Source organism: Choloepus didactylus, chromosome 2 (genome assembly GCF_015220235.1).
Source record: "Choloepus didactylus isolate mChoDid1 chromosome 2, mChoDid1.pri, whole genome shotgun sequence".
NCBI classification, from domain to species: Eukaryota; Metazoa; Chordata; class Mammalia; order Pilosa; family Megalonychidae; genus Choloepus; species Choloepus didactylus.
Window position 1 is genome coordinate 214,300,598 of NC_051308.1, and position 20,866 is coordinate 214,321,463.

The 20,866-nt window shown below is 36.1% G+C and overlaps 1 protein-coding gene across 5 annotated transcripts in view; it reads right to left on the reverse strand.

Moving 5' to 3' along the window:
* The window catches only part of ZMYM4 (zinc finger MYM-type containing 4), a 230,189-nt gene that overhangs the window by 5,586 nt on the left and 203,737 nt on the right, over positions 1-20,866 (reverse strand). For all 5 annotated transcript variants that reach the window (XM_037827754.1, XM_037827755.1, XM_037827756.1 and 2 more), the window contains 4 exons: positions 8,542-8,713; positions 8,260-8,355; positions 6,179-6,330; positions 1,275-1,386 (listed from right to left, as the gene is read on the reverse strand). In XM_037827754.1, the coding sequence (XP_037683682.1) occupies positions 1,275-1,386; positions 6,179-6,330; positions 8,260-8,355; positions 8,542-8,713 (532 nt within the window). The remainder of the gene's footprint in view (positions 1-1,274; positions 1,387-6,178; positions 6,331-8,259; positions 8,356-8,541; positions 8,714-20,866) is intronic.

Consider the following 20,866-nt stretch of genomic DNA (forward strand, 5'->3'; position numbering starts at 1 on the left):
GCACCAGAAAGAAAAGCATAGGTGAATACACTCAAGTAGACAATAATTCCCCTAAAATAGTTTTAATCTGTTGTTATTTTAGATCAAATGGCCAGACAGTAAATGTTTTAGGATTTTTCAAGCCAAACAGGAACTGTACAACTTTGTTGTAGAACAAAAGGAGCCATAGACAATACAAAAAGAAATGGGTGTGACTAAGTATATACCAATAAAACTATGGTCACTGAAATTTGAATTTTCTATAATTTTCACATGCCACAAAATATTCTTCTTTTGATACTTTTCAACCATTTAGAAGTGCAAAAACCATTCTTATCTCATGGCCTGTACAAAAACAGGCAGGAGGCCAGATTTGGAGCACATGCTATAGCCTGCACTCCTGTTTGAAACCATTAAGCTTTCTGGTAACTTGTTCAGTTTTTCTTAGCCAAGATCATTAGAAGATCATTATTTTTAATTTATTTTGTTCAAGAATGATTACCTCCTGATGACCTATCTGGTATTTTTCTTGAAAAGCTGAAGTCTTACAGAAGTAGTAAAATAAATGTACCTTTAACTGCACCTTCCTTATGATGCCCCTTAAATGTTGGTCTTTCCTGTATTTCTGTAGTCTCAGTTGACACTTCTGCATCCTATTCTTGGAAGACTACATAAACATGACCCCATAACTTCCAAATCTATCTCCCTAGACCCCTTTTGAAATGCTAAACACATCAAACCACTCTGTAGCTTAGAAAGCTTCACAGGTGCTCAGCTGCGCAACAGAAAGGGGTACAAATTCCTGAGTGTCACATTCAACCTTTCCATATGCAGCTGAGGAGCCTAAGACCAAGAGTGGTTAAGGGATTTGTCTGACAACAGTCAAATACAATTCTAGAATAAGTACATAATTCTCTCAACATCCAATTCGACGTGCATATAAAATACTTAAAAAGCTCCACTGCTAACGGGTAGTGTATGGGAGTAGAATATGTGGAATCTATTTTGGTATGGAATGGTATGCAGCATCACTAACACTACCGGATCAAAAAAGGGTTTTTAAAAAGGAACTATAACTCAAGTTGTTTCATTTTTTTTTGTAATTATAAATACACTGTATGGAAGTTATAATTTTACTAAAAAAATCAATAGTAAACCAAAGACTTTCTCTCAAAATATGTTATAAATCAGGGCAGAAATAGAAAATGAACAATTCACAAAAAGATAATCACAAAACAAGCAATTTAAGAGAACACATCATTGAAAACAATCAAATTAGAAAATAATCATCCTACCATTAGGCAGTATTGTAGGTTCCCATATTTTCAAGAGTTTGGTAAGTTCAATCATAAATCTGGAATAGGGCTCAGTAAAAATGTTATCTATTCTACCATTTTCAAACAGGTACTACAAGAGAAGAAAAGGGAAAAAAACACATTGATACAAAGAAAACCCAAGTTTAAAAAAACTTTAAGGAACATTGTTTACCCTTAATTTTTGCTCTTCCAGTATTGCAAATCATATTAAACTTCTAAGTATTTTAAGGATGCATGTTAAAATATCAGGATTCAAGTTAAAGAATCCCTTTCACATTAACTGACATTATCTTGAGCAGTGAGCTTGCAAAATAGAATTTTCTATTCTCCCTTTAAAAACACAGATGGTACAAAATAATTATAATAAAAAATAAATACCCTTAACTCAGTTTATGAAATTGATATACTAAAAAGTAAATCTAATGCCTATTTCCCAAATCACTTTTCCTTCTTCACAGTGTGTATTTGCAGAAGTGCTCTCAGAAGTTTTTGTTTTGTTTCCTAACCTAGTTACAAGACATTTCCTGAAATAATGAAACAGCTAGTATTAGGTGACCTAAGGAAACTCAAATCAAAAAACTATTTATTTTGCATCCTTTCAACCACAGGCCTCAACTCTGCCCCCCTGAATTTCTGCCCAGTCTGTGCTCCCCACCTTTGTCCTCAAGAAGTTCAAGTCTAATTATAACACTTTAAAGTATGTTTAAGAACCAAGGCACAGGGTGGGAAATAGCAACAGCATGCGTAAAGTATAGTTAAAAAATTTTAAGGATGCAGATGAGATAAAATCAATTTAGATAGAGAAATATGATGAGCAATTACAGAACAATATAAGGCAGAATATAATTACATGCTAAAGATGTTTTAATGTTTTTAAGATTTGACATTTTAAACTTATTTATCCATGGCTATGATTTGAGGAAAATTGTTATTTCTATTTAAATTTATTCTGACTAGTAAACATTAGATACCACGTCAATATGCATTTTTTATGAGTACTGTTGAAAGGCAATTCATGATTTTATTGCTGTATTACAGATTCTTCTTTTTCTTCTTAATAAAGCATTTTCCCCAACTTAAAAAAAATCCTCATTATGGAAAAGATTTAAAATACAGAAAAAGTGGAAGAAAGACACACTCAAACTTACCACACAAAGGGAACTACTATTAATATGTGAGGGTATTTCAATCTTTTAAAAATATTCCCTTATAAATTCATAAAGTTGAGTTTTATACATTGAAGCAAACATGTAAGTTCATATAAAATACATGTTTTAAAAATAATTATCACATCCCCCCTTAGATCAGGAAGAAGACAAAGATGCTCACTCTTGCCACTTCTATTCAACATTGTAGTGGAAGTTCTAGTTGGAGCAATCCAGGAAGAAAAAGAAGTAAACGGCAACCAAATAGGAAAGGAAAAAAAGCTCTCTCCTTGCAGATGACATAAACTCATATATAGAAAATTCTAAAGACTCCATACAAAAAAACTATTAGAGCTAATAAATGAATTGAGTATATATGCAGGATACAAGACCAACATGCAAAAACCAGTTGTATTCCTATACACTAGAAATGAACAATCTGAAAAGAAATTAAGAAAATAATTCCATTTACAATAGTATCAGAAGGAATCAAATACAAAGGAATAAATTTCACAAAGAGTGCAAGACACTGAAAACTGCAAAAAACTGCTGAAAGAAATTAAAGACCTAAATAAATGAAAAGACATCCTGTGTAGATAGATCAGAAGACTCAATATTTATTAAAATGGCAATTCTTCCCAAAATGATCTACAGATTCAGTGCAATCCCTATCAAAATCCAATGGCCATTTTTGCAGAAAGGGAAAAGTTGATCCTCAAATTTATAAGGAATTGCAAAGGACTTCAAATAGCCAAAACAATCTTGAGGACTCACAATCCCTGATTTCAAAACTTACAACAAGGCTACAGTTAGCAATACAGTGTGCTATATCGGCATAAAAACAGACATATACATCAATGGAATAGAACTGAAAGCCCAGAAACACATGGTCAATTGATTTTGATAAAGGTGCAAGACCATTCAATAGGAATTCAGTCTTTCCAACAACTGGTGCAGGAAGAACTGGATATCCACATACAAAAGAATGAAGCTGGACCCCTACTCACACCATATAATTCAAATGGGTCAGTGACCTAAACCCAAGAGCTAAAACCATAGAATTCTTAGAAGTAACTCATAGTGGTAACACTTCATGATCTTGGTTTTGACAGTGGATTTGTAGATATGATAACCAAAGCAATCAAAGAAAAAATAGATAAATTGGACTTCATCAAAATTAAGAACTTTTGTGCATGGAACAATACATCTAGTTCTGTGTACAAAGATGTTCAATAAAGCATTGTTTACCACAGAAAAAAATCTTAAGACAGGATTGATTAAATAATGGTCATGTAATGTATTATAAATCATGATATAAAGTTAATTATGGTATATCATTAAGTAAAAAGATCAGGTAATAGAAACAGAAAAGAAATGCTTCTTTTTGCTTAAACAACCTTCCTCATTGTCTCCTTCCCAACAAATATCAACAGTGGTGGTCCTGGTCCAGTTGTTGACATTAAAGTGCAGTTTAATTTCTTTCTTTCTACTTCTCTGTATTTTAAAAATTCTTTACAATTAGCATAATTACTTTTAAAATGAGAAAAAATAAAAAAAAAAGGAAGCATATTTGAGATGTCAACACAAGTAACCTTTAAAATCCTTTACAGCTAAAGACAGTTTATTTCATGTCAAAATTGGTATTCCCTCACTTGGAACGCTCATTTGACAAATATTTGTTAACTTATGGCCTCCGTTTAAAAAATAAAGTTATTTACTAATGTAAATAAAAACCAGGACAAATATAGTAGGAAAAAACTTTCATAGGCTTATCATTTGTCTTACAAATTGAGAGTACATTTTATGGACAGTAGAATATTTGACATGTAAAGTACTCAAACGTTTTTTATTGAAATCACTGCAATGACCATGCACTTTGAATACCTCCAAATCACTGGAATATTAATAGCCACCAGACATTTTTATTTCTGGACATCTTTGTCTTGATGAAATTAGAAAATGTTCTTTAAATCTGTAACAAAATATTTTAAATTCCAAGAGCACAAGAAGCATGTCCATAATATTTACAACTGTTACCAAGCACAATGCACACATGGCATAAATTATTGTTTTCAAAACCTATAAAATCTTCTCATTTGTTATTTCAAAAAATATCTTTTAGAGTCTAGAAATTGAATCAAAGTATAATGGGAACTTATTTAGTAACAAAGGAGCTATTTCATTTCTGAGGGAAAATCTACATTGCTTGTTATTCATCAGAAATATCCTTCCATCATGTAAAAAAATAAATTTCAGATGGATTAAAGATGTCAATCTTAAAAAAAAAACCACACATATTTTAGAAAGAAAATTTGAATTTAAATCCTGAAGTAGAAGACCATGCTAGGCAACATAGAAAACCCAGGAACTATAAAGGAAAATATACGCATATTAAACTATATAAAAGGAAAACCTTTGAAGGTCAATGAAAAAAAATAAATAAAAAATGAAAGATAAACAATATACTAGAAAATTTTATTTCAAACACCAATATTAGAGTAAATATTACCAACATAAAAGAAATCCTACTGATAGATTTTAAAGAATAGGTCCTTCACAGAAGGAAAAATCCAAATGACCAATAACATAAAAAGACATTCTACTTTACAAGAATGGGAAAAATGCAGCCAAAAGATGCCTTTTTTAATGCACCAAAATAACAATTTTAAAAAAGAGGGACATTCAGTGTTAAAGGATTCAAGAAATGGGCCCTCAAACTGCTGGTAAAATTGTAAAGTACTATATCCATTCTGGAACAAAACTAGAAAATATTTTAATATTGAAAAGATACATAGATACTTTAACTTAAAAATAAACACACTAGTTCATAAGGTACGCAAACAAAATATTTACTGAAGCATTTGCAGGAGCAAAGAAAGGAAAAAAAGTGGGGCAGTGGGGAGAAACAACCTTAATAACCAAAAGAGTTAAAGGCCAAATAAACTGACACATTCATACTCCACAATATTACAGAGCCATTTTCTTTTCTTTTTCCTTTTTTTTTATATTGACCTGGAGGGATGGCCCCATTGAGAAAAGTAGGCTGCAAAAATATGTATAAGAAAAATGTGTAAGGTACAGATCTCATAAAATCCAAGCAAAACTAAAACTATTAACATTATATATACACATATATATATACATGAATTAATGCCTCTTTGGTGGGCATTGATGTTATGTGCAATTTTGTGCAGTGATGTTTAAATTCATAAGATTAGCTTTGAACAGATTCCCCCAAACCAAATTACTGGAGAAAGAGTATGAACATTTAAAAAATATATTCTAGAAATACATGCCCAAACAGCTTTCTACAAAGTATACATTAATTACCACCAGCTATGTAGGAGAATCTCTTGCAGAAGTTTTATCAACAATGAATGCTATAATCTTTAATTTTTTGCCAATGTGAGAGATCAAAATGGTATATCTATTGTTTTAATTTGCATTTAAAAATTTAAATAAATTACATGATTTTATACATATATACATACACAGTCATCTTGCTTCTTTTGTGAACTGCTCTATACACTTTTTGTCAATAAAATGCACGATACTCAATTTCCATTTTTGTATTCACAAACTCAATTTAGCTTACAACAGGCTGTATGATCAAGTGGTTCAGTAAGAAGAGAGTACAGTAGCAATATCAAATAACCAATATATATAACAATTTTTTAGCTTAATTTACAGAATCATTAAAAATGCAACCAATTTCATAATAATTATTTAACTTGATACCTGCTGAATTCCAAGGCACAAGTATAAGATACTGTCTGGATCATATTTTTCACCATTTGGTCTCCGTACTTCTTGGATAAACTGGCATAAGCCCAAACTCAATTCAGCAAAAGTGCAGGAAAGAATATCTTCCTTCAGTTTAATAGAGCGTACTGTGGAAAAGTAGAAAACATCTGAAACATTAGCTTATTCACTGAATAAACACTGGACACTGCTGTGTCCTATAGATGGTATGACCTGGTGGATACATGGATTAAAGACAAATCCTGATCTCAAGGCTTTTATAGTTAGGGAAAGAAAGACAATGGTGTGCATTAGGTGCTATGACAGAGGTGTTTTGCTTTTATTTAATACAAGATTCTATGAAAGCAAATGACGGACATCTAATACATTGGGAAGGGTCAGATTAGATTCTGGAGGATATGACACTTAAGCTAGACCTTGAAAGGTGAAGAGTTAAATAGGTGGCTAGGTAAAGAATTTCAGTCAGAAGACACGAGATTTCCCGAAGTACATTCCACAATACACTGGTCTTAGGTGTGAGCTGGAGAAAATTGAGGTTTGATAAATTTGGAAAATGCTACATAGTATATCCACTTCTAAAGAACTCACAATGCCTTTTTGTATAAGGCATACAATATCTTCAAGCACCCCTGTATGTGCTAGGCCACAAAGGTCAAACAATTCTGGGAACTTAGGTGTAAAAGAAAATAGCAAGAAGGTCGGGGGAGACAGATCAGGGTAAGCCTTATATATATCAAGATTTTGAAAACAGTGAAAGACTGAATTTTGAGAAGAGAAGTTATCTAATTTGATTTGTTGAGCTCCTACTGCAGCAAGTTGGTCTACACTGTGGGGTTAGAATTAAAACACCTTTTCTCATCATTCTAGTCATCCAACTCTTCTGGATTTAGAGAAAACTGCATATTTACAAAAATACACCTAGATTTCCCTAAGTTGGCTCTGTAGAGGGCAAGTGGTGACTCACGAGGGCAAAGACCATGTTTGACTAGTTCACACCAGAACCTAGCACCATGCCTGGTATACAGCAAGTATTCAGTAAGTATTTTCTGGATGAGCAACAGAAGCCGGTAGGCATCTTCTGTGGCTATTACATTTAGGGCCTGTAGTCTAATACAATATTACCCTTCTAGTCTCACTACCCCCCTTTCTTTTTAAAAACAGAGTGTTGTGACTAAAAATGGTAGGTTAAAGGCCAAATAAACCCCCATAATAAGAACTTATTTATATAATTCTGGAACAGAGAGATTGCATTTGATCTTTATAAACTCAACAGGTCAGTCACAGCCCAGAGCAGGGACTAACTGTTCCCAACTGAGGACAGTTACATGTACCGCCACCACAAGCAGGGCAGACTGAGGTGAAGCCAAGAGTGCATGCACTCACCCAGGTGTTAGAAAGACTGTATAATTGGAAAGGAGGTAAAAAATCCAGTTACATGGACATACTCATCTATCCCTGACCCATCTCATTTCACAAATAATTTATAAGTGGCTTATATACAACACATATAATAAAAAAGAAAATATAAACTGAAAGCAAAAATTTAGAATATGATGTCAAAATGAGTGAAAAAAGAGTTAACGTGGACGCTCAAGTTATACACTGTTACTTTAATTGAACTGTTTATTTGGTTCCAAATTTCCTAGCAGCCAAAATGAAACCCAGAAACACGGTCAGTTACATAGCTCATACTATTAGGAAAAATTCCTACAGAAGCAGCAAGTCTTTCCCAGGTAATTTTCCTAAAAAAAAAAAAAAAAGTCTCACTCTAGAATCCGTGAGTTACTTTACAGACATAGGGCCCAAGAAGACATATCATGCGTTGCTTGTACAGTGTTATAAAATGGAACAAAATTCCTTATATTTACATAATAAACTCAAAATCAGAAGACAACGCCTTACCTTTATAACAAGATCTTTAAAATTGGAGTTAGGATATTAATTTCTCTAACTTTAAGTCTTCAACTTCTAAATAATTCTAAACATCAGATTTACAAATTTAAATTGACAGTGGTATTACAAATAATTCAGACAATATGGAGAGAAATAAGTTTTACCTTTACAGCCTGACTCTGAGGATTCTTGAGAATGTGCATGGTCTTGAGTACTTCCTAAGGAGTCAGAACATGGGCTAGAGGAGGCATGTTCAACTCCTGACAAGGTGAGGAAAAATAAATGACAATTTAAAATAGAGATGGAAAAAAATTAAACACAAACCAAAATTTCATGAGAATTCTGACCTAGGATTGATCCCTTTTGAGTAGATTTATAACCCTATATATTTCTCTCCACCCCACTACCATACCAAATCAAGACACAGATTCATGCTGTGTGTTTACCTCCACATTTCAGTTCTCCTTGTTCTTCCTTAGCATTTTTCCACTGAACCCAGTTCTTCCAGGCATTTACCCCATACATGTATTTCAGTGTCATCCCAGACACTGAGCACCCTTGAAAGGCTCCTTGAATAAGACTTCTGGGCTCCACAGACACTACAGACTTCTTCCGTCCCTGTAAGAATTTCAAAAACTTACAGAATATAAAATATAACTTTGAATCTTGAACAATCAGGGTTCTCAAGACTGGAAAGGGCATAAGTTTACAGAATATGAAATTCAGTTTCAGATCCTAAAGATTCAGAGTTCTTAGAGCTTTAGAGATTAATCCAAACCGTTAGGGTAAAGAACGAGAAAGCTTAAATAGAGAAGATTACATTGAAATGATTACTAAAATTTAGGTATTTATTATGTTCCAGATATTAGATTCACTCAATGAGGTATGACTACTCAGGTCTATTTAAAGGAATGCATGAACATACCCTATTCTGGGCTATAAAACAAGCCTCAATAAACTGTCCAATGATAATGGAATTAAACTAGAAATCAGTAACAGGAAGGTATCAGGAAAATGCACCAAAATTGGAAGCTAAAAAGACTTCTAAATATGCATAGGTCAAACAAGAAACCACAAATAAAATACAATGTTTTGAACTTACATGAAAATGAAAACACAACATATAAAAATTTCTGAGATGGAACTAAAATAGTGTATAAAGGGACATACATAGCATGAAAATTCTTCTACAAGAAATGAAAAAAAGCATCTAAAATCAATAAGCTTCCATTTTAATGGCAAATTAAGGGCAAATTAAAACTCAAAGTATGGTAAATGAAGGACATAAAAATAAGAGCAAAAATCAATAAAATCAAGATAAAAATAAATATAAATCTTTTTAAAAGATTAAGAAAATTGATAAATCCCTAGTTAAAATGATCAGGAAACAAGACACAAATTATCAATACCTGATACTACAGACTTTAAAAGAATAAAAGAATATTGTGAACATTGTTCTATCAATAAATTAGACAACTTAGGTGAAACCGACAAATTTCCTTAAAGACATAAACTAACCAAACTTACTCTAGAAGAAAACAGATAACCTGAGTAACCATATATCTGCTAAAGAAATTAAATTCCTAGTTTAAAAACTCCCTGCACAAAAACTCCAGACCCAGATGGCTTCACCACTGAAATGACATAAATTCTATTTCGCAAAATAGACGAGGAGAAAAATCCTATCTCATTTCATGATATAATCATTATCTTGATACAAAAACCAGACAAAGACATTACAAAAAAACCCCGACAAATCAATATTTCTCTCGAATAGACACTTAAAATCTTGAAAATAAATCAACGCATTTCAAAGACAAATGTGTCTGTTTTACATGCACATATAACCCAAATGTCAAATTTACATATTGGTTTAGATGGGAAAAAATAGTTGACAAGGCTGGAAAAAGAGAATTCTCTTATGTTGAAGTCCTTAAATAACATGTTAAGTGTTCTTTTATCACTGTTTCATTTATAGGAGAATATAGATAATTTCTGTGTACTTTGAGGTAACTACAATTTCAAATACATTTGGATATATATCAGAAAAGGTTGTTTCCAAAATAAACTGGGAGTATAAAAACAAAAAAAATTTAAAAAAATTTATAAAATGCAACTTCCCCAAGATCAAGGATGGGCATGGGCTTATCAATGATCACTGTTTATTATCAACTTTGGATTGCTCTGAAGGTGGCCATTGCTCCAACCCACCCCAGACAGGCAGTGGAGGAAACTTAAAGGTGCTATCCTTCCTCAGAGCTATGGGGGACAGGTGAGGGGCTGCATTTGCTGGGCAGGTCAAGAAATGGCAAATTTGGGAGAGCTATGGAAGAAACTCTTGGCAATCTTCCTTGTCCCTCCCTAATTCCCTCTCCAGGGCAGCTGGGAAGATGGCAGAGTAGGAAGCTCCAGAAATCAGTCCCTCTACCACCCTTTTGGGGTCTCTGGCATTCTTACAGCTGGGAAACACTGACTTGGGAAACTCCTCTCTGGCCTATCTCCCATCCAGAATTTATGGTCCAGGCAAAATCAGCTTGAGACAACAGAAACAGTGTAAGAAACAACTGAGGAGATGTCCTGGGGCAAAGGCTTACCTGCTTTAAAAAAGAGGGAGAAGGAATGTCTCCCAGAGTAGAGGGGTCATTCAAACTCCTGTAAATAGGGGATCTCCAAAGCAACTAGAAAGCACAAGCCCAGGACAAGACAGAGACCCAGAAAAGACATGGAGGACCCTGCACTTGGCATTTGCCATGGGTGGACATTCCTGCTAGGAGGGCTGAGACCCAAGAAAATCTGTCATATCAGCAGCTAGGTACAAAATCAAGAGAAACAGTTATCTCAGGAAATATATCCCAGAGTTAACATTTTAAAATATTAAAATGTACAGTGTGCAACAAGAGTAGAAGACAAACAAAGAAACGGGAAATAATGGCCCACTCAAAGGAAGAAGATAAAAATCCAGAAAACACCAAGGATGAAGACCAGGCTGTGGACATACTAGACAAATACTTTTTTAAAATGATCTTCAATATGCTCAAAGAAAAGGAGGAAAACACAGAGAATGAACTAAAGGATACAAGGGAAACAACGAATGAACTGTATGAGAATCTTAGTAAAGAGAAACACTACAAAGGAACCAGGGGTGGGACGTCATCAACCTGGCGATGTAAAGAGCTACTGAAAACTTTTCTCCAGAGATTCAATGAAATAAAGGACAATTCTGAATTGTTTGAAACTCTAGAGGAGGATATAGACTGGAGAAAGACCCTGAAAATGCCAAATTGAAGAAAGAAGAAATATCAGGGAGGAATTTTCTGTTCCAGACCAGTCAGTCATCTCCCCTCCCCCTCACTCGGTCTCTGTGTGGGAAAGGTACAGAATCAGCAGACGGGACTTCTCTCACCAAGGACACAGATTTTAAAATCTCAGAGCAGTGAAAAATACCCTCACTGTTTGAAGACCTGGTGGACAGGACAGGACATTTCAAGGCCCAGATCAGTGAGGGACAGAGACTGAGAAAACGTGGACAGAGATGCGTTTCCAGCCCTGGGTCTGAAAGCCCTTCTCCCAACCTTTGGGGAAGCGGAAGCCGATGGCCCTTTTCTTGCCTTGGAGACAGCTGGAGATCTGGATCGGCTGAGGGAGTGCTATGTCACAAGTGGAGACCTACATCAACCCAGATTTTGGCCAGCAAAGTGAGGGCATAGGAATCCTGCAGTTTTAGCCCGGCTGGGTGATACAAAGCCTGTGCTCAGAGGCAAGGCAGCCTCTGAGGATGATTAAGTTACCCAACAGTGCCATCTGCTGGACAGCATAGAACGTGCAAGAGGCATCAGACCCTTTCTCAGGACACAGGAGCCATGTATGGAAACCCAGCCCTCTCTTGGTTAAGAAATAGGGAAGCCCCAACTGTTAAAGCAGGGCCCCAAAAGAAACCCAGCTCTTGCTAGCTGGTGGAAAACAGAGCACCACTGGAAGTCAGCAGATTTGCATTACCACACACAGTGAACCTGTTGGGGTGCCTAGTGCTTACCACCCATCCCTGTGCAGGCCAGGGTGGACACCTGATTTTGGAGGGAAGACTGGGGGGCAGAGCCAATCTGACAGCTAGCCAGAGAGAGGAAAAAAAAAGATAGAGATCAAAGTCAACCAACAAGAAAACCTTACACAACACAGAAAACAACCTCCAGAAAAAAACAATCAAGAAAATCAGATGCCGAGACATCAGCACAAAAAATCATGAGCCACACCAGGAAATGAGAAGATATGGCCCAGCCAAAGGAAGAAGCTAACATTTCAACTGAGATTCAGGAGTTGAAACAACTAATTACAGATGTTCAAACAAACATTTTAAATCAAATCAACGAGGTGAGAGAGAATGTAACAATAAGAGATGAAGGATATAAAGAAGACACTGGGGGATCATAAGGAAGAAATTATAAGCTTGAAAAAATAAATGGCAGAACTTACAAGAATGAAAGGAACAACAGAAGAGATGAAAAACACAATGGTGACATATAACAGCAGACTTGGAGAGGCAGAAGAAAGGATCAGTGAGATGGAGAACAGGACATCTGAAATCCTGTACAAAAAGGGATAGGGAAAAGAATGGAAAAATATTAGCAGGGTCTCAGGGAACTGAAGGATAACATAAAGTGCACGAATATACATGTTATAGGTGTCCCAGAAGAAGGGAAGGAAAGAGCGGAAGATGGAATAATAGAGGAAATAATCAATGAAAATTTCCCAACTGTTATGAAAGACATAAAATTACAGGTCCAAGAAGCACAATGTACCCCAAACAGAATTGATCCAAATAGACCTACTTACTAATCAGATTTTCAAATGTAACAGCAGCAAGAGAAAAGCAATCCATCACGTAAAAGGGAAGCTCTACAAAACTAAGTGCGGATCTTACAGCAGAAACCATGAAGGCTAGAAGGCAGTGGTATAACATATTCAAGATACTGAAAGAGAAAAACTGCTAACTGAGAATCCTATATCCAGCTAAACTGTCCTTCAAAAATGAGGGAGACTTTAAAATATTTACAGATAAACAGACACAGAGTTCGTGAACTGGAGACCTCCTCTACAGGAAATACTAAAGGGAGTGCTACAGACAGATAGAAAAAGACAGGAAAGAGAGATCTGGGGAAGACAGTAGAAATGAAGAGATCAGGAGACAGAGGGTAGAGATCAGGCATTTGATGTTGAAGGAGTGCAGAATGTTCTAGAGGATTGGTTGTGTAGATCCTGAAATGGCACAATACTGTGTGATGGTAGTACAACATTATAAGTACACTGAAAAAAGATGACTGTGAATATGGCTGAAAGAGGAAGGTTAGGGGTTTGTATGACACCAGAAGGAAAGATAGAAGATAAAGACTGGGACTGTATAACTTAATGAAACATAGAGTGGTCAATGAGTGTGATTATATATACAAATACAAGAATGTTTTTGTATAAGGGAGCAGCAAGAAGGAATGAAGTTGTGAGGTATGCAGCAAAGTGAACAGACCATGTGGACAGTAGGTTGAATGAAATAAGCCAGAAATGAAAAGATAAATGTTATAGTTCCTCACTAATATGGACTACTAATAATGTGTAAACTCTGAGAATTGAATCTGGAAGTATGGATTATGAGGGGAAGGCTTATGTAAAGGTTCCCAGATTGTAAGCTCTTACAGAAGTTAATTTATTCTTGAGTTATAATAGTTATTTCTAAATTTTGAGATTCTAAGCTGTTTGTGTATGACATAGTCAGTCCCTGGAGTTTCGGGTGTCTGTGTAGTACCTGGGACTCAGAGCCAGAGTTTGGCAGCCGTAAGTATCGGTATTTCCCCAGGAATCAACTGTTAAAGAGGCTGAAATGGAAATCAGACTTCAATTGGAGATACAAACAAAATGGACTCGGCTGAGGTTGGGGTAGATCTGACTAAAGGGTATAGGATGATACTAACTGTGTATTAAAACTTTGGCTTCTGTGTGGGACCAAAGGAAGAGATGGTTATATGGTGCAGAATCTAAATTTTTTGTAGCATACTATATAACTTAACTTGTATGGTCAGTTTACTCAAATGCCATGATTGCATGGAGCCTTGACTGGGGAGTGAGACTTGTTGTTTGCACAGGTTAGTATGAAGCCCCGATACAACCCAGAGTAATTTGGGCAGAAAGGAAAAAGTGTTTGCAAAGTCCTCTTGAGGGAATGTGGAAAAATGTGGAAATACTGAACTGACCCAGCTGGGGTATTTCTGATATTCTTGCAAGCATTGGGGACCAGCAGCTTCGTGGCCCAAGCCCTCAGTCTCAGGGCTTGCCCTTGTGAAACTTGTTACTGCAATGGAGAGGCTAAGCCCACTCATAATTGTGCCTAAGAGTCTCCTCCAGAGGGCCTCTTTCTCTAAGCCAAATCAGCAGTTAAACTCACTGCCTTCCCTGCTATGTGGGACTTGATTCCCAGGGGTATAAATCTCCCTAGCAATGTTGAACGTGACTCCCGAGAATGAGCCTGGACCTTGCATCATGTTATTGAGAAAGCCTTCTGGACCAAAAGGGGGAAGGGAACTGAAACAAAATAAAGTTTCAGTGGCTGAGAGATTTCAAATGGAGTCGAGAGGTTATTATGGAGGTAACTCTTATCTGTTGTATAGATATCCCTGTTTAGTTTTTAGTTTATTAGAATAGTTAGAAGGAAATATCTGAAACTGTTGAACTGTAATCCAGTATCCTCGATTCTTGAAGGTGATCATTTAACTATACAGCTTAAATGGAGTCACCGCGTGATTGTGAAAACCTTATGGCTCATACTCCCTTTACTCAATGTATGGACAAACGAGTAGAAAAATGAGGAAAAAAAGTAAATTAATAATATGGAGGAGGGGGTTATGGGACATTTGGGTGTTCTTTTACTCTTATTTTTATTTTTTGGAATAATGAAAATTTTCAAAAATTGATTGTGGGGATGAATGCACAACTATATGACGACACTGTCAACTGTTTTATACTTTGGATGACTGTATGTGAATATATTGCAGTTAAAAAAATAAAATTTAATTAAAAACAAATTAATGGAGGAGGAGGGGTATTGGATGTTCTGAATGTTCTCTTTTACTTTTATTTTTATTCTTAATTTTCATTTTTATTTTTTGGAGTAATGAAAATGTTCAAAAATTGATTGTGGTATTGAATGCACAACTATATGATGAAACTCTGAACAAATGTTGTACACTTTGGATGACTATATGGTATGTGAATGTATTTCAATAAATTACATTTATTTAAAAAAAAAAAAAAGGAACCAAACAGAACTCCTGGAGTTGAAGACTACAACAACTGAAATGAAAAATTCCCAAGAGGTCTTCAATAGCAGACTGGAGCTGGCAGAAGAATCAGCAAACTCGAAGAAAAGGCAATTGAAATGAGTCAGGCTTAGGAACAACCGGAAAAAAGAATTATAAAAAGTGAAAACAGCCTAAGAGAACTCAGATACACCATCAGGCACAGCAATATATGCATTATGGGAGTCCCAGGAGAAGAGAGGGAGAAAGGGGCAGAAGGAATATTCAAAGAAATGATGATAGAGAAAGTCCCAATCTTAGCAAAAGACATGAATGTGCCCAGGGAACACCAAACAGGATAAACATGAAGAAATATACACCCCATCACATACTGATCAAACTGTCAAATGAAAAGGACATGGAGAGAGTTCTGAAAGCTTCAAAAGAAAAGCAACATGTTACATACAACCCAAATAGATTGAGTGACGATTTTTCATCAAAAACCATGAAGGCAAGAAGGCAGTAGGCTGAAAGAAAACAAGTGTCAACCAAGAATTTTACAACCAGCAAGACTTTTCTTTCAAAAATGAAGGAGGGGGGAGCAAGATGGCGACATAGAGAGAAGTGGAATTTAGTTAGTCCCCTGGAGCAACTGATAAACAACCAGGAACAACGAGTAAATAGTCTGGAACAACTGCAGGGGGACAATTGTAACTGTCCATACCTCGTACACCAACCTGGACTGGGTGGAATGGCTAAGACTGCAGCATAAAATCTGTTAAGTAAAAACTGTGGAACTGTGCGGGAAGACCCCTCTCCCCACGGCAGGCTTTGCTGCCAAACCTCACTGTGGGAAAAAGCAGCAATCCCAGAGTGAGTGAATATAGCTCAGCCCAGCTCCAACTGGGGTTTTAAATAACAAATGTGGACTGCTGAATACAAGCTAGAACCACAGAAAAACCCCGAACAAGCAGACAGAGGCTTTTAGAGATGACTGACCTTAAAGAGACAGAAAGACCAGGGGCTCTCTGACCAATGGGCGAAACCAGGGGGCCGTGGACTGGCTCTGAAAAGGGGCTTTCTTTCCCTTTTCCTTGCGCTCATTCTGAGTAGCTAAGTGGAGAGAGCCTCAACCATTTTCAGTTTGCAGTACTCTGACCCAGACAGGGTGGAGATAACAAAGTCAGAGAGACAAAGGAGCAATGCAAATGCAGAAGATAACTCCCTAGGGGGTATACCTTCCCTAACAGGAAGGAGGTGGGGCCCAGCTCTAATGCTGGTCTTCCCTTCAGAACTCAGACCCCAGAGCCTGGGGAAAAACAGCCAAAACAGAAACTAAAGGGGCCACACCTCCTTACACCAGTCAGGAGTGACAGGCTGATAGGTGCCATCTGCTGGGCAGGTTGGGAAAAGAGCAACAGCTAGAGACATCACAGGAAAGCCTGTCATTCTTCAAAGATTTCCCTCAGGGAAACTCGAAACTGAATATAACCCCATTCTGAGACCTGAATCCGTATGGTCTGGGAAAATCTGATTGGGGTAACCAAGGAAATCAGATGCCTGGACAACCGAAAACTACAAATTACGCCAGGAAAAAATGAAGATATGGCCCAGTCAAAGGAACAAACTTATACCTCAATTAAGATACAGTTGAGATACTGTTTCACTTTAATGAAACAATCAATTAAAGGCTTTCAAAGAAATATGCAAAATCAATTCAAAAACCAAATCAATGAGTTCAGGGAAGACATGGCAAAAGAGATGAAGGATATAAAGAAATACTGGACAAACATAAGGTAGAAATCGGAAGCTTGAAAAAACAACTGGTAGACTCTATGGAAATGAAAAGCAGAACACAAGAGATGAAAAACACAATGGAGACATACAACAGCAGATCTCAAGAGGCAGAAGAAAACACTCAGGAACTGGAGAACAAGAAACCTGAAAGCCTACACAAAAAAGAACAGATAGGGAAAAGAATGGAAAAATATGAGCAACATCTCAGGGAACTGAATGACAACATGAAGCGCATGAATGTACGTGTCACGGATGTCTCAGAAGGAGAAGGGAAAAGGGGCAAAAGCAATAGCAGAGGAAATAATCAATGAAAATTTCCAATCTCTTATGAAAGGCATAAAATTACAGATCCAGAAGTGCAGTGTACCTCAAACAGAATAGATCTGAATAGACCTACGCCAAGTCACTAAATAATCAGACTATCAAACATCAAAGACAAAGAGAGAATACTGAAAGCAGCAAGAGAAAAGCGATCCATCACATACAAGGGAACCTTCATGAGACTATGCGCAGATTTCTCAGTAGAAACCATGGAGGCAAGAAGGAAGTGGCGTGATATATTTAAGATACTGAAAGAGAAAAACTGTCAACCAAGAATCCTATATCTGGCAAAACTGTCCTTCAAAAATGAGGGAGAGTTTAAAATATTCTCTGAAAAACAGACAATGAGAGTTTGTGAACAAGACACCTGCTCTACAAGAAATACTAAAGGGAGCACTACAGATAGGAAAAGACAGAGTGAGAGGTTTGGAACACAATGTTGGGTGATGGTAGCACAACAACATAAGTACACTGAACAAAAATGACTGTGAATATGTTTGAAAGAGGGTTAGGAGCATGTGGGACACCAGAAAGAAAGAGGAAAGATAAAGACTGGGACTGTATAACTCAGTGAAACCTAGAGTGCTCAATAATCGTGATATAATGTACAAGTATGTTTTTACATGAGAGAAAACGAATGTCAACCTTGTAAGGTGTTAAAAATGGGGTGGTATTGGGGAAAAAAATACAATCAATGCAAATTAGAAACTATAGTCAACAGAAACATGGTATTATGCTCCCTTTAATGTAACAAAGGCAATATACCAAAGCGAAATGCCTATAAGAGGGGGACATAAAGGAGGGGTATGTGATGCTGTCTGACTCTTTTATTGTACTGTAGTTCAATTCCGTCTTTCCTTTTGTTGCTTTTTAGCTGTCATTTTTTACTTTTTGTTTTGTCTCTCTCTGTCTTCTTTGACTCTTCCTCCTTCTTTGTGGAAGAAATGGAGATGTCCTCATATAGATAGTGGTGATGGTGGTGAATGCATAAATACATGATTATACAGGGAACCATCGACTGTTTACTTAGGACGGAATGTATGGTGTGTGAACAAAACTATCAAAAAAAACAAAACAAAACAAAAAAATGGGTTGATGATGAAAACTTGAGGGCACTATATTGAGTGAAATAAGTCAGATACATAAGAACAAATGTTGTATGGTCTCACTGATAGGAACTAATTATAATATGTAAACTCATAGACATAAAATATAAGTTACCAGGATACAGAATGAGGCTAAAGAATGGGGAGCGGTTGCTTATTATGAGCAGAATGTTTAACTAGGTTGAACTTAAGTGTTTGGAACTGGACAGAGGTAATGGTAGCACGTTACTGTGAGAATAACTAACAGTGCTGAATGGTGTGTGAATGCGGCAGAAAGGGGAAGCTTAAGAGTCAGGTATGTCACCAAAAGGAAAGTTGGAGGTTAAAATATGGGAATGTATAAAACGATGAATCTTGTGGGAAATGTCTGTGATTACACTTTACAAATATTAGAAATCTCTTTTATGAACTAGAACAAATGTATGACACTATAACTAGAAGTTAATAATAGAGGAGTATACAGGGAAAAATATACCTATTGCAAACTATGTACCACAGTTAGTAGTATTTAACATTCATCAACAGGAACAAATGTACTATACCAATACTATGATTCAACAATGGAGGGGTCGGTGGTTAGGTGTATGGGAGGATTTGTTTTCTTTTTTGTCTTTACTTCTCTTCTGGAGAAATGAAAATGTTCTAAAATTGAAAAAAAAATTAATTGTGGTGATGGAGGCACAGCTGTATGATGGTACTGTGGGCAACTGATTGTATACTTTGGATCATTGGATGATTATAAGGTATGTGAACAATCTCAATAAAATTAAAAAAAAAAAAAAATGAAGGTGAGAATAAGACATTCCCAGAAAAACAAAAGCTGAGGGAATTTATCACCACTAGACCTGTGCCTTCCCTACAAGCAATGCTAAAGGGAGTTCTTCTGATTGAAAGGAAAATACACAAGACAGGTGATCAAAGCAGCATCATGAAATAAAAACCTCTAGTAAAGGTAACCGTTTGGATGATTATAAATGCCAGTAGTATTGTATGGTAGTTTTTGGTATGTAACTCCACTTCTTCATACAGGTGCTAAAATGCAAATGCATAAAAAAGAAATGATATAATTAGTAACAACTACCAAAAAAAAGGTGGGGGGACAGAGGAGTATAGGAGAAGTGTATGTAAATGCTACTGAAGTCAAGTTGGAATCCAACCAAATATGACTGTTATATATGTAGAAGTTAAATTTTAACCCCATCACAACCCCAAGGAAAATACATGAAAAATACATCCAGGTGGAAATAAGAAGGCACTCAGTATGGTACAACATAAAAAATAAAATAAATACTTTATTATAAGAAGTACTGAGAGACAAAAAAGGTGTAAGACTTACAAAGATTTACACAGCAAAATGGCAGAAGAAAGTTCTATATTATCAGTGGTTACTTTAAATGTAAATAGATTAAACCCTGCAGTCAAAAGGTAGAAATTGGCAGAATGGGTAAAAAAAAAATGATACAACTATATGCTGTCTGCAAGAGATTCACCTCAAATTCAAAGACCTAAGTAGGCTGAAAGTGAAAGGATGAAAAAAAATATATGAAACTAGTAACCAAAAGAAAGCTGTGGTAGCTAAACTAATGTTAGGTAAAATAGACTTTTTATCTCCAAAGAAGATAAACAAATGGCCAAAAAAGCAAATGAAAAGATACTCAACATCACTAGCCAAAAGGGTAATGCAAAAAAAAACCACAATGAGATGCCATTTCACACCCACTAAAATGACTACTTTAAAAAAAACGGAAATTAAAAGTCTTGGGAAGAATATGGAGAAAGAGACACACTCATTCATTGTTGGTGGGAAAGCAAAATGGTTCAGCTGATGTGGAGGACAGTTGAGTGGTTCCTCAGTAAGTTAAGCACAGGCTTTCTGTATGACCTGGCATTTCCACTTCTAGGTATATACTCAAAAGAATTGAAAGCAGGGACTTGAACAGATACTTGCACACCCTTGTGCACAGTGGCATTCAATACAATTGCTAAAAGATGGAGGCTACCCAAGGATCCATCAACTGATGAATGGATAAACAAAATGTGATATATACACACAAGTGAATATTATTCAGCCATAAAAGGAGTAAAATTCTGAAACATGTAATGACATGGATGAACCTTGAAGACACTAGTGTAACGTAAGCCAGACAAAAGAACAAATATTGTATGACCTCTCTGATATGAAATAATTAGATTAAGCAAACTCACAGAATCACAATCTAGAATATAAGTTACCAGGGGACAGGGTGGGGATAGGGAACAGGGAATTA